This window comes from Taudactylus pleione, unplaced genomic scaffold (assembly GCF_031769625.1).
Source record: "Taudactylus pleione unplaced genomic scaffold, aTauple2 ptg000387l, whole genome shotgun sequence".
In the NCBI taxonomy this organism is placed as follows: Eukaryota; Metazoa; Chordata; class Amphibia; order Anura; family Myobatrachidae; genus Taudactylus; species Taudactylus pleione.
This window is the reverse complement of record NW_028284788.1, coordinates 2,914,074-2,929,512: the sequence shown is the minus strand read 5'-3', so window position 1 is coordinate 2,929,512 and position 15,439 is coordinate 2,914,074. Positions and strand designations below refer to the sequence as shown.

General features: G+C 42.3%; 1 protein-coding gene across 2 annotated transcripts in view; it reads left to right on the top strand.

The window, feature by feature from the left end:
• Positions 1-15,439, top strand: part of CACNA1S (calcium voltage-gated channel subunit alpha1 S) — a 397,379-nt gene that overhangs the window by 307,551 nt on the left and 74,389 nt on the right. For both annotated transcript variants that reach the window (XM_088445772.1, XM_088445773.1), the window contains 2 exons: positions 3,091-3,156; positions 7,523-7,614. In XM_088445772.1, the coding sequence (XP_088301898.1) occupies positions 3,091-3,156; positions 7,523-7,614 (158 nt within the window). The remainder of the gene's footprint in view (positions 1-3,090; positions 3,157-7,522; positions 7,615-15,439) is intronic.

Here is a 15,439-nt window from a genome sequence, read left to right as displayed (position 1 = left end):
ACAAATGCGGATTAGCCCTAATTCCCTTTAATTTATAAAACATAGTACAAGATTTGGATTTGGATTTGCCAAACCTGCTATGACTGGTTTTGGATCTGGATTTGGATTTTTTTACAAAAATTGCCAAAAAAAAGCTAAAATCACTTATTTTGGGCTTTTTTGTTCCTAGAGTATTATTAACCTCAATAACATTAATTTCCAGTAATTTACAGTCAATTTAGACCACCTCACAATATTGTTTTCACCATTATTGGACAAAGACTGCAGTGAGCTGACTGGTTACTAAGTGACAGAGCAGCGGCACAGACACCGCAGTTTAAAGCACATCTCTGAAATATTGCCACTCACTGCCACTCACTACTGAGTCACAGTACTTGTGTGTTATGGACACACAGAGGGCTAAGGCCCAAGCAGTCATTGTGCTTGTATTCACAAGAAGGCTACTGCCCAAAGAGTCTTGGTGCTTGTATACACAGAGGGCTAAGATCCAAGGAGTCACGGTGCTTGTATACACAGAGGGCTAAGGCTCAAGGAGTCACGGTGCTTTTACTTTATTTTAAATTTATACACAGAGGGCTTATGCCCACGAAGTCACCGTGCTTGTATACAGTGGGCTAAGGCCCAGTTAGTCACAGTGCTTCTAAACACAGAGGGCTTATACCAAAGAAGTCACTGTGCTTGTTAGCACATTAGAGTACAGCACAAAAAAAATGTCTACTGAATAGTACAGGGCCAGGCTAATACAGCAGAGTAAGCGCAGCATACATCAGCGTGCTATGTGTGCCTCCGATCAGCCCCCGCCAGTCCCGACTCCCTCTCTCCAAAGTCCTCCTAACTGAGTAACATGCAGAGCTCAGCTCTGCGCAGCGTGAAGCTTGAAATGGCGCAGAGTCCCGGGCGCGGCACCTTTTATCAAGGCTGAACGGCACCCAAGTCTTGCGAGAATCATACGTCGGCCGGGTGACGTTCGGCCTCAAGGTGGAATCCGAGTCAAACGGGAACACCCAAGCTTGAGCTCGGGTGTACTCAGATTCCACTGTTCGGAGCGGTTCGGATTCCTGCGAATCGGAACCGCTCATTTCTAATGATGTCGTTTTGAGGTGCATAGGAATGACAAATCAACCACATCGTCCAGTGTGTACGCACTATTGCACGGAGTGTGCATCGTCTATCGTTTCTTCGGATCGGCCCGCAGTACAGGCCAATTTGAAGATCAGGCGGCCAACGCCATGCTTCTGGATGTGGTGGGAGAACCATATAGCAGCCGGTCATACACCAAATCATGTAGTGTATACGGACTGCCAAATACTGTATTGCATACCATTGCATCTGGCGTCACTGGGTACACACATTGTCTAGTGTGTACCTGGCTTTAGGAAGCTGGGGCATTTTTCTCCTATTCCATGAGGACAGAGACATACTGAGGTGAGGTCTGAGCCTTATGGACAGCAGACATGGATTTCCTGCTGTGCAGCTATCTGTGGACACGTTCAGCAAATTCTACAGATTTTACACATTTATGTCTGAAGATGGAAGTTTGGGGCATGAGCAAAGTAGCGTTTCCACCAATTAGGGAGAGCTTTGGGATATCCCCACAGTTCCAGTGCCTCCCTAGCATGAATAATTTTCTCTGAATCCATTTATTCATATATTGTACTCTCCATATAGGCCTCAAAATTTCAAAATATTTCACTGAATAAGATTTTAATATCACAGCTATATTTTTATGTTATTTATTCATCTTAGTGTTTACAATTTACATATATTTTGCACCATAAAGTCTGTAGGGGAAAGGCAATTAGCACGGTTAATCCTGCACATTATTTACCAGAGGTTGGCATTTTCCTTGCAGCTTCAGGAGCTGCAAGGAAAAATCTGTGATAAAAAGGCACCATCGGGGGTTTAACACACGGGGAAACCCATTGATCCCGCAGTTTACGCTGAATCAGTGAGTTGGTTTCCATGCGTTAACCCCTTATATACCGCATATGGAAAAGGCTATGTAATTAAGTTTCTTTTCCCCTCGTAAAGCACTAATTCAGCGGATAATTGAATTCCCGCCTTTATTTTCATTAAATCACAGTCAATATATTAACAATTTTGCTAAACTTACCCATGCATCTTTAACAGTAACTGATTTAATTAGTTGAAATAATTATCTTTCAAAAACCCAAAGGTTAATTATAGTATTAACGGTACTATAATGGAAGCTACTGGGGAGAAATAGGTTCTAGGAGTCACTATTTCAGGTGACTTAAGCAAAAGAGAAAAGCAAGTCAAATGCTTGGTTGCATAGGGCAAAGAATCAGTAACAGAAAGAAAGTAATAATGCCACTGTACTGTATAGGTCATTGGTACGACCTCATCTTAGAATACTGTGTTCAGTTCTGGAGGCCATATCTCCAGGAGGATATAAATACATTAGAGACTGTACAAAGAAGGGCAACTAAAATACTGTATCACAAAACCTACCCAGAAAGACTAAGGGGTCTATTTACTAAGCAGTGTTAGTCAAACGACTGGATCAGTATCCAATTTGTACTCTTGTCTTGAGGATTAAATTGCACAAATCTGTTTATTTGCTGATATCAGTACAATCAGATCACATGGTTTCAGATCCGTAACTAGACTTTTTGGTGCCCTGTGCCAGAAAGAGCATTGGCGTCCCCCTCATTTTTCAAAGAGACATAATGTACCCAAAAAAGGGCCATGGCTTCATGGGGAAGGGCCAGGGAAGAGATAGGAGAGGTCAGGAGATGCTGGGGATGAAATAAGAGGAAGTTACAAGCACGAATGATAATAAACAAAAATTTGACAGGCCCAAACAGTGCCCCCTGACCTGTGGTGCCCTGTGCGATGGCACCGGCCGCACTACCCTAGCTACAGCCCTGCATGGTTTGTAAGCATTACAGTTGGTCAGTGATCTCATACATGCAGAATGCAGTTATGGTCTAACCATATTTTTGAGGTTGCCAGATTAAAATCTGAACAATTCCAGCTTAATTTACTAGTTATTTTGGCTTCATATATTGAGTAATTTTTTGATGGTTTGATCAAATCTTCACTGTAAATTTTGTTTTGTCTTTTTAGGCACTTCCATATGTAGCTCTGCTCATTGTAATGCTGTTTTTTATCTACGCTGTCATTGGAATGCAGGTAAACATAAGAAGCTGGCTTTTAAAAAAGAGAAATATAATCGTCCTATGTGTCCTAAATATTTGTGATAGTTTTCACCTTTTAAAATGAGGCCTATAAATGAATAAGCATTACCTCTTCATATTTGTAATAGTTGATTAACTTTACCCACCCTCCAAATTATGCTGTTTCCACCACACCGCCACACTTTCTACATCAGTAATATATTCATGCCACTTGGACCACTTGGCCAATGGGAAGACAGAGATGGAATATGGAAAGCCCAAAGTCTGCATTTCAACTGTGTATTAGATTTTAGATCTAATATTGTGAATGGGAGGTATTATTTTTTCAAGTACTGAGCAGTAGACATCTTAGTGGCATTTAAGACATGTCCTATGATATATGCACCTATCATATTTAAGGAAGTCACAAGAATATAGGGAGATGTCCTTGAGATTAGATAAAACTTGGGAAATTAAATCAGCATATTAACTTGCTGAGTATGTGGACAGTCCTAGAAAACATGGAATATGTCTCCTGCTTGGGAGCATATATATCAGCACAAATCGGATTGAGTAGGCCACATTTTATGGAGTTTGACATTGGTCAGGCATAATCTGTTTAATATTTAAATTTGCACTTACACTGGGAGGTACGGTAAACATTTTCCCATTGCTGGCTCGAAAGAGTTACTTCCGGGTCTAGTTTACACTGTAGTTGTGGCTTTGTTTTGCTTATCGTCTTCAGTGTCTAAATGAGTGTAACACAAGGATTTTCCACCTTTACTGTCTCCCGAAGTAAGCTTGGATAAGACAGCCAAGGGGGGAGTTGTTCTTGTCTTAACGATGTTAGTTATCTAGTGGTATATTTGGTATGATTATAGTGTGTGATCCTGTGGATGTTAATTGATAGCCTGATAGTGTTGGGCCAACACTGACTGACCCCCCAATGCGCTGTTAGTCTGTAAAGCCGGGTAAACACTAGACAATATGTTGTTCGATCCAGCGGATCAGACGATATATATATTCCACATCGGGCAGTGTGGCAGTGTGGTCATTTTAATAAGTGACACGCTACGTCACTGACGATGCACGCTCCCGCGTGTCATAAGTGATATAGGGCCTGATTCAGAGCCGGACGCTATTTGCGCTCGCTCGTTCATTAAAAAGGGGTGGCTATTCAAATGAACCGTTCGCACTTTGCGGTCTGTTCATGCCTCTATGTCTGAACGAGAGAACAAAACTTGCGGTCGTAATTTTGAAAAAGACGCCCCCTGGCCGCTCGCACCATACGTCATGTCCGCTATTTAATAGATTAATCGAGTACATCGAACAGCGTATGAACTGCTCGCTATTCTTGTGGTTGGTTTTTCCTACCACAATCTTGCGAGCAGTTCTGACTATAAATCAACCAAGTGACGTGGTTAATGAAGCTCCTGTATTAATTATGCACACCCATAAAACGCCCGTTTTGACCTTTAAGCACGCCTGCGTTCTGATCTCCACTCCCCGTTTTCAAGCACCTTCCCCTGTTACCACCCACATACGCCTCCTCCTGTCACTCAAAATAGCAGGCATTCGCTATTTAGCGAACAAACGATTTTCGACCGCACTGACTGGTTCGCGCATGTGTATTAAAATCCGTATGCATACGCAGTTGTGCGAACATTGGTCGGAACGAACGAGCGGCCGCTTACGAGCGGCTCTGAATCAGGCCCATAGTCAGCAGGGGCCATACTGCAAAATGCAGCGTGGCCCCCACTGTTGCGCCGTTTCTCCTGGCATCAGCAAGTGCATATGCACTTGCTGATGCCGGCACCCCGCCAGGACCCGCTGCATGACACATCGGATGGGTACACAACGTTAGGTGTGTGCCCAGCAGATTCTATGCATATCCGGGAAATGTTGCGTATAGCTGCAACGGGAGTCTTGGCGACGGACATTAAGGGCAGGGACCATCGTCTCGTCTCTTATCCTGCTGGATATGCTGCTAGAGTGAGAGGATCAGGAGAGACAGTTTGCCTGTGTATCAGGTGCAGTGAAGACCCTGGAGAAACAGAGGTGATGAACAAATGCCCCTGGCTTGCACCTTGTCTTGCTGCGAATACTGCAGGAGAGTTAGTGCGTAGGTAGTAGCGTCAGGTTGGTATGAATGCCTCGTTTTCTAGTTAAGATCAGCGATAGTTGGTGTTATCTATTAGTTTCTTAGTAAGAAGCTATTGGGAATAATTCTCCAATGAATTGTTTAGTGTGTTTCAGTGTGTATTGCACCTTCGTCAGAAGCATACAGAGAACATATAAGGAGGGTTTCTCCTCGGCTATAACTTAATTTATTCATTCATTAATCAAAGCAACATTTAAAAATTAGAAGTAACAATAAAGAAAAAAGAGCTTTGAGATAAGATGTTTCTTAATCGAAAAAATATAAAGACTAAATGGATCTGTGATGTTTTACAACATAATTTAAAATTTTAGATAAAGAAAAGGGAAAGTAATGACTGAAATGCTAGTAGACATATCTTTCCAAATCTGCTAAACTATAGAGTTGCACAAATTCCTGCTAAATGCACACCAGACACCACATCAATAGTATAATGATAATCATAATTCATTTTAATAAGATATATATATAGTATATTTTTGTTATAATATAAATAATAATACTTTGATGATAAAAGTATTATAAATAATATAAATAATAATACTTTGATGATAAAAGTATTATAAGGTAATGCCTTACAAAACTTAATCTCAAAAAAGTACTTGAAACAAATAAATATTGGTAATGTGTTGTTTCAAAACATACAGCACATTTGAACTAGCTCTGATGTTTAGGTCAAAGTTCTACCAGGTGTACTCCACCGTGAGGTCTGATCAGGACCCCAACCACTTCATTAGGCATCCCAGACCAATTGCCACCCCTCTCTGAAGTTTTCATCCAAATCCATCAAGTGAAAGGCCCAGAACAGGCTCCCCAGGTCAAAGTTCTGCCCAGCATACACCAAAAGGTGGATCGACCATGGCCTCAACCCCCTAGTATGTCTTCTGGCATCCAATGTTACCACTCTGTGAAGTTTTTGTCCAAATTATGTGAGGTTGTCCAAATCAATACAGTGGAAGGTCCAGAACAGGCTCCCTGGGTCAAAGTTTCTCCCAGTGCACTACACCGTGAGGTCCAACCACGACCCCAAACTCTCCTTTAGGCATCCAAGACCAATTGTCACCATTCTGTAAAGTTTTCATCCAAATCCATCCAGTGTAAGGCCCAGAACAGGCTCCCCAGGTCAAAGTTCTGCCCAGCATCCCCGGGTCAAAGATCTTCCCTGCGTAAACCAACAGAAAGTCTGACCGGGACCTCAACCCCATAGTATGTCTTCTGGGATCCAATGTTACCACTCTGTGAAGTTTTTGTCCAAATTATGTGATGTTGTCCAAATCCATCCAGTGGAAGGCCCAGAAAAGGCTTCCTGGGTCAAAGTTCTGCCTGGCGCACCCTGCCGTGAGGACCGACTGGGATCCCAACCACTCCATTAGGCATCCCAGACCAATTGCCACCCCTCTGTGAAGTTTTCATCTAAATCCATCCAGTGGAAGGACCAGAAGAGGTTCCCCAGGTCAAAGTTCTGCCCAATATACACCAATGGGAGGTCCAACCAGGATCTCAACCCCCTAGTATGTCTTCTGGGATCCAATGTTACCACTCTGTGAAATTTTTGTCCAAATCATGTGATATCGTCCAAAGCCATCCAGTGGAAGGGCCAGAACAGGCTCCCCAGGTCAAAGTTCTGCCCAGCATCCCCGGGTCAAAGTTCTGCCCATCGTAAACCAACAGAAGGTCTGACCGGGACCTCAACCCTCTAGTATGTCTTCTGGGACCCAATGTTACCACTCTGTAAAGTTTTCATTCAAATCCATCCAGCGGAAGTCCCAGAACTGGCTCCCACTGGCTCTGCCGAGTCTACACCAACGGGATGTCCGACCAGAACCTCAACCCCCTAAAACCTGGCCAAATCCTAAAGTATTAGATTGTTCTGTATAATTTACTTCCAGTAGTTTACTGAGCACCCACTAGCAAACCCAATTAATTTGAACAGTTTATAGAAATCAATCATTTTGTATATTGCCTTTGTAGGAAAAAATATTTTGTAGTTAAAAAAAAAAAGACGGTGCACCAGACTCTATGTCAAACATACTAGACTCTAATGATGAACAACTGGGTATTGAAATGCTCAGTGAACTGCTAGTTTGCTAGTCTGGGTACTCAGAATACCCCAATGCATGCGCCATTAGATTGCTGCTTAAATAGAATAGTTGTTCCCAATCTTACTGTGTTCTAACATAGCTTATACTTACAGTATATATCATGGTGTTTTGCTTTTTTTCAGGTCTTTGGTAAAATTGCCATGGTTGATGGAACACAAATAAATCGAAACAATAACTTCCAGACGTTCCCTCAGGCTGTATTATTACTGTTCAGGTAAATTGCATACTATAACATGTCAGTGATAGAGATGGACATGGGATGCTGTGGTCTACACACACACACACGGATGGAAACCGACTGCTCATGACTGCGTGTTGCTGTCTAAAAAACACAGATTTATCATCCGTCAGGTTACAGCTTCAATTGAAACCCGATGGCAATTTCTGTAATTTTTTTCCCCAGCTCTAAATCGCAATGGTTTTGATCTTTCAGTTTAAAACTGATGACATATACAATTTAAAACACGGTGGCAAGCTTGTCCAAACAGAAGCACTGCACAGATCATTATGATCTGTGCAGGCTTCTTAAGGTTAAAAGCAATTAAAGAGAATAAAATTAATAAATAAAATGGCGTGTCCCCCTCTTCCTAAATCCATAAACAGCCCTGGACCTTTCACTCTATTCTGGTCATGGAAAATTGGTAGAGGAAACAGGGCACAGTGTTCCCCTTATTTTTAATTATCCAGCACCAGGTTAAACCAGCTGGGGGAGTGCACCATAGAAGGGGCAAAAGTGTGGGGCCCCCCTGACATCACATTAAGCCAGCCCCAAACTGGTCAGTTCAGGGCTGGAATTCCTAGAGAAAAGAGGGAGAACCCAAAAATAAATTGGGGTACCCCCTCCTGAGAATCTACCAGCTTTGGACTGAAAGCCTAGAGCTCTTCCCTGCACCCCTGGTGGCAGTGGGTGTGGGGGTAATGTGTTTTTAATATGTGTTTAATATTGTTCTTTACAATGGAAATACAGGTTGTAGCAAGCCAGCCCCGGCAAGCTGGCACTTGGAGAACCACAATTGCCAGCATGCCTATTCTGTATAGGCCCGCTGGGACCTATAGTTCCACTGTAAAGAAAATATTACAGAAATGACAAGACACACACCGATTTTTTAACCCTTTATTAAACACACTAAGACTTCATACTTGCTCCTTGGATGTGGTCGGCCCCCTTGTCCATGTAGTAGTCCAGGGTCTTGTGAAACAAAAAAATGCAGTCACCCAATCCTGCCGACATACTGTACACTATGTAAGACAATAAGACAGTTCCCATGTGGGACACTGCATTTTGTGTAGGGAAGGGAAAAGGGAGAGATCGTCGCACTGACTGAAAACCAATATAACCAGAAATGACAAAATTATGTAAATGAAATGAAAAAAAACGCTGTTCCTAATAATTGCTCTACTAATAGTATTAATTAAATGGTAGCAGTGGTGCTCACTAGAGTTGGAGTATACAGGTATCAACAGGAAAGTAGATAGAAAAGAACTCTGTTTGGTGAGCACTCAAACAAATTGAGTTAATATTAAAAATTAACTTTTAATATTCAATATTTAAAATATTATCACATAATAAGCAAGAAAAATAAAGTTTGAAAACCTAGTTATTGTAGTACACACTGGGCCTGATTCTGACCCGCTCGCGAGCGCTGTGCGCTCGCAAGCGGGTCGATGGTGCCCTAGTGTGCATGCGCACAATGGAGGGAGCTCCGTCGTGTGCATGCGCGAGACCCGAATAGCGACGGCCAAGCCATCGCTATGGGTCTCGCACCAAAGGGGGCGTGCTGTCGATGTTGATTGACAGCACGTCCCCTTTGATGGGCGTGCCGGGGGCGTTGCTGCCCAGACGGAGGCGTTCCCATGGGAACGCCTACCGTCTGGGGCCGGCCCCACTGACATCACTAGTGATGTCAGTGGGAGTGCTTTTGGCTCTGATAGAGTCAAAATGATATGCATAATGCTATCACAAAAGTTATTATTTGGAAAAACAGTTGAGGCATATACATGAGAGAATTCCCCTTGCCTACTAATTAGTGGTGAAATATCATACAGTAAATGAAATTATATATATCATAACACATTTGTTAAATTTACTGAACTTCAAAATGTCTCCTTATTATTTTGTACTGTATAAGAAAAGGTAAGTGCAAGGACGGTCAGGGTATATAAGCCGTTATTCTTGATTCTGCTACTCCTCACCTGGGACAGAGCCCATCTATGAGGAGTGAGTGACCATAAACAACAGGTTGCCCTTAGATACAACAGAATAATAGTGAGATTACTCAGGTGTTTGTTTCTGCTGTTGTGGGTCTTACTAATTTAGCATTGGACCTACAATGAGAGAATTACTATACCTGAGATAGTCAGCAGTTAATAGTAAGACAGGGAACAGAGATTTGCAATATTGTGAATATTGATACTAAATATCATGCAATAACCATCTGTCTGTAGTCAAAAGACATGCTTTCATGTACCTTATTATCGTATTAATCATCCTTCAAAGATGATAGTCCATACTGCTATTTTCCAACTGTGTGTCATACAGGGTAAATCAATTACAATTGTTAGAATACAAACTGATACATATAATTACTCCAATCGTAGAAAAATTGTATGAATCGTAGAAAAACACATGTTTGAATAATCTCAGGTTTAGACTCAGAAAAGTTGGTAAAAATCCTGCTACAGTTTCATAGTTAATTTGAAGGGACAACCTATCTATTATATACAGTTAAACAAAGATATGTCTCTTAATGGATTAAGTGCTGAATACTAATTAACATATACCACACAAAATACTGTGTGCAGCCCAGCATCAGCTGCTGACATTATAAAAACTGTTATTCTGAGAAAATACTCCAAATCATGGCTGCAAACAGTATAAAAAATGATAATCATTGTTAATACTTCCAGAATGTATCCAAAAACCAGAGTTCATCAGACACCTGCTGTTTAATTGGAATAGGTACATATAGTGTTCAAAAGCATTGCTGGAAAAATAGTTGACCAGAATAACCCTAATGGGTCCACGGACATAGTGTCATATATAAGTAATCCGGAATACAAACTTGAAGTAGGGGTCTCCCATGCTGCGCAGCAACGGGGACCCTTGCTGCTGTTACTGCTGCTGCCGACGCGCGTTTCGCCGATGTGGCTTGGTCACGGGGGAATAGTGTGGAGAGGAGTTGCCGGACGGTCTGAATAATAAAGGACAGGCAGCCATTCATCCACTTCGGGCTCTGAGTGTCAGGACCTCTGGCCAATAAAGGATCAGTGGATTTGATTTTCTAATTACAGCCTAACGGGTGTGTAAAAAATCCAGTGGCTAAGTTTATCCATGGGTCTGTTCTTAAATAGCCTCACTGTGTTCTGTGGATATGACGTAATATACTAACCTATGCCTGTTAAATAGTACATCCGTACTATGCAAGGAAAAGCTGTACATGCCTAATTGAACGTCATGGAAAATATCTTTACACACATGGAGAACTGCTAGCCTTTTTAATAACCTAAGATAAATTTAGTAGATACAAATAATAAAGTAAAAATAAAATTAAAAGGAAAATAAATATAAAATGGAAAGACATAGAAAACCAAGAAATTAAAATAATTAAATCCCAAGGGACTCGATCTACTTAAAGAAACAACAAATAGACTGAGAAAAAAGTAGTAGTCGCAACTGGGTAACAGGTAAGTAACCCCCTAACTTTACAAATGTCATAAATCTATTATGGATGCTTGCAGTATCCTTGACAACAATATCGTTGACTTGACTTTTTAAGTAATTTATCCCGGTCTCAGTGATCTATCCAAATTCATATAGATATATCTATGTACCTGCGCTCAAGCATAGTCACTGCCATATAAGTCTTTATCTGTTCATACACACGTGTGCATATCCGCATATATATATCGGTGCACAGATAACATTATATTAATCAATCTTCATATGGACATTACAAATATTAGGCTCTGAATCTATGTTTCATGGTACTAATTTGTTAGTAGTATGCCTCAATATCCTCATAATATGTGCTTAATGGAAATACAGGTTGTTGCAAGCCAGCCCCGGCAAGCTGGCACTTGGAGAACCACAATTGTCAGCATGCCTATACAGTAAGGGCCCACTGGGACCTATAGTTCCACTGTAAATAAAATATTACAGAAACGACAAGAGACAGACCGATTTTTTGACCCTTTACTAAACACACTAACACTTCATACTTACTCCTTGGATGTGCTCGGCCCCCTTGTCCATTTGGTAGTCCAGGGTCTTGTGAAACAAAAAAACCGCAGTAACCCAATGTTTAAAAAAAAAAAAAAAAAAAACACTTTTAAAAAAAATGTTTTATTTTTATTTTTGCAAAATGAATTAATTAATTAATAAAAAAGAGTATGCACCAGCAAGACAAGCTGGGAGGGAAAGAGGGTATTAGGATAGGTGAAAAGAGAGACTCCAATGTTTAAAACTCTTTTAAAAACAATGTTAGAGCAGGAGGTGAAATGATATTCAATGTCCATATGATTAGGAGGGATCGAGATATTTTAGCTACTGTCCCTGACTGCCCCTACCTGTGGGTTACTCTGGGACTCTTGCAGCATGCGATATTCTCCTCCTTTGCTGTCCAGAATACTCTGCTCAGCCGACTCCCCTGTTTACATAAAATAAAATACTGAACCCTTCACACACAGTTTGTGATGGGTGCCCCACCTACCCACTCTTTCCTGGTCACAATAATCACTATGTTCTATTCATATTAAAGTCATTCAGTGGCATATATAACTGAGTAATATTTAATAATTATTGCATCACAATACCTGAATTAATCCTGCATCAGATTGACTGCAACAAATTCTTGGTTATTATTTTGAAGGGTACGGTATACAAGGTTGACATTCATCATGTTGACATTCATAATAACAGTTGACAGTAGAATATCCATATGGTTGAAATGTTGACATTCAGCATGTCTACATGCTTAGCTTGTCCAAATTGACCATATACCCATTCATCATGTGGATACTGCTGAAATGTCGACATAGAATATCGACAAACTGTCTCTGGTGGCCCAGTGGTCACCTACCTGCTCCTGATGGCAGCAGCGTCTTCAGCCACAGCTTCTAGGTCCTGGCGGTCACTTGTGAAGCAGTTTCAGCGCAGACATTTAACTAAGTGGTGTTCCATTGAGTATTCTAACCCTAAATTCCTCCCCCATAGAGTCTAAGCCTAACCCCCTACACACAGCCTAACCCTGTCCTCCAACCACCTGCAGCCTAACACTAACCTCCCTCCTCACGCAGACTAACCCTAATTTTGATATTCTGAGAATGTTGGGATTTCACATGTCAACATTTCAGATGTTGCCATTTTCAACATGTCAACATTCTAAGGATGTTGACATGTTGCCTGTAGAAATTTAAAAAATGTCAACATCATAACTGTCAACATTGTGGTGTCAGCATTAATGCAGACCTAATAACTCCGTCCCCTTTTGAGCTGCCTTGCTTTTTTTGGTGGGTGGTATGTGGTTGAATTGTTACCGGAAAATAAAATGCATACTAGGAGATTGATTTGGACAGTTTAATTTTCCACTGATCCTTGATTGTTTTGGCAGCGTGTGCCATTGTCACTACAGGATGACACACTCAGCAATAAGCCAGGATTCATTTTTCTTGTCAGTCGTTGCCATACATGAATACAGATGAGTGAGTTAGTCTCGATGGTAGTCAAGCATGTCCATTTGTCACATCCTTCACCATTTTTCAGTGATATACAGTATTTTTAGTTATCAGCATTTTTTTACTTAATTAACACTATACTGTAGCTCACAATAACATTGGGAGAGGTTTGTCTGTGTTTGACTTGTCATAAAACATTACTCCAGAATGCTATTTGTTTATCTCAAACAAAATGGAAATGTAGGAAACACCATATTTTTTACAAATATAGCACTTATCTTAATTGTGTTTGTTAAATACAATATGTAGTAGAGTTTATACAGCATGAATCAGTCCTTTAGCTCCTGAAGATAGGAAGAGCTGCAGTACAGGTAAGGGTTAGACGGGTGCAATATATTTTGTCAACATTCTCATGTCGATATTTGGAATGTCGACATGGTCATAATGTCGGCATGATTGTAATGTTGACAAAGCTTCCCTGGTGGTTTAGTGGAGTCTTTCCTGGTACAGTGGCTCCAGCTATTTTTTTTCAGGTCCGATGGTCAGCTAGCAAATACTTCTGCCAGATCCAGTGGCGCTTCTGGCGGTGAGAATGCCTAACCCCTAACTCTCCCTCCCATAACCTAACCATAACCTCCCCTTCCATAGCTTAACCTTAACCCTCCACTGTCGGACTGTGCAGAATGTCGACGTTTTACATATCGACATTATGAACATGTTGACATTCTGCACATGCTGACATGCCACCATTGTGTTGTCGACACTATGACTACGGTATGTAGTTATGTGACAATCCCTATGGCAGAATGCCGGCTAGGGATTCATGATAGGCGTCAAGATACCGATGCCTATAATAATTCTGATGCCGGAATCCAGGACGACGTGGGCCCAAACAAAGTAAGCCTGGGGCGCCCGTCCTCTTAGGCTAGGGGAGGGGGAGTTAGGGCTAGGCACCCCCCCGGGAGGGTTAGGTTTAGGGTGCAGGGAGGGGGGGTCAGGTTTAGGCACCCCTGGGGGGAGGTATATAACCCTATTATTTTGCGCACAAAACAACTAATAGTTTCTCGTTATTTATGCATGCAAGTGGGTAACTAGTTGATGAGTTGTTTGCAAACGGTGCCAAGGTTGATGTGTAGCTATTTATAGAAGGAGCTTATGGATCCTCAGGCAATACTAAAGAGTTAAATGGTAGCTGCTTTTCCTGGCTAAATTCCCTGCAATCAGGCTGAGAGGAACTGGTATCTACACTTAAATGATCCTATAGAGTTTCGTATACGGTGTCCTTCTGAACTATTTGTAAGTCCTTCACTACCCCTGCAGAGACACGATGCCTGCTACCATAGAAAGCCGGGGTTTAACTGGGGAAAGTCATTGCAGAGTAATTATAGCAATTTTTGCTGGCTCAGATTATCCTGAGGAGAAAAGGGCTATCTTTATAGGAAGCACTGCTTTCTGCTGATCTCAGCTCCCTGTGCAGGAGTTTACAGTACTACAAAGTCAATGGACACCCAGGCTGTCTATAGACTGTTGGCCCTGTTATCTCCCATGCAGAATTCTTAACTGAGATGGGAGTGTATCTGGCTGTCAGCGGGTGTATCTGGCTGTCAGCGGGTGTATCTGGCTGTCAGCGGGTGTATTGGGAGTGGAAAATGGTACTCACTGATCTTCCTTAATTATTCACACCCCGACTGGCTCCGATCAGCCCTCCGCAGCCTCCTACTGTCACTGTGTAGCTGCCCCCGCCTCCACAGCTGCTCCACCTGGTCCTGCCTCCCAGTCGACCTCCTCAGCTTCCCAGCCGGCAGTCACTTTGTTTGGGGGAGGATACTGGGCGGGCCGGCCGATGATGCGGCTTCCTCACGGCGGTGACTGACCTCACCGGGGACACGCAGCTCCACACCCGGCTCTCCACTCCGGACTTGCGGTTCCTCACAGCACCTCACAGTAAGCCCTGCTACCTTCCGTCAGCGCTCTCCTCAGGCGAACCACTACCCAGCAGCCCTTATATAGATACGGTCGCGTGCGGGTCCGCTTCCCGCCGACCGCACGCGCCGCTCTGCTGCTCTTGTCCATAGCCCTCTATGGGCTCTCTCTGTTCCCCCTCTTTGCAGTGGCTGCATAAACTGTCCCTGGCACGTGCCCATCAGTCTCAGTGTTCAGCTAGGGCAGCCGGCTCCACTTGCTCCCCTTCATGGGGGTAGTTTGTTCCAATGTTCCCAAGGAAGTGGTTAACAGGTTCAATTGTCCTGCACATTATATATATCGAGAGACACAGCATATCAATCTCTACAGACAAAACAGTTTGCCTAAGAATGTAAATGCATTATATATTTTATTACCATGGGTATATATATGAATCCACCATT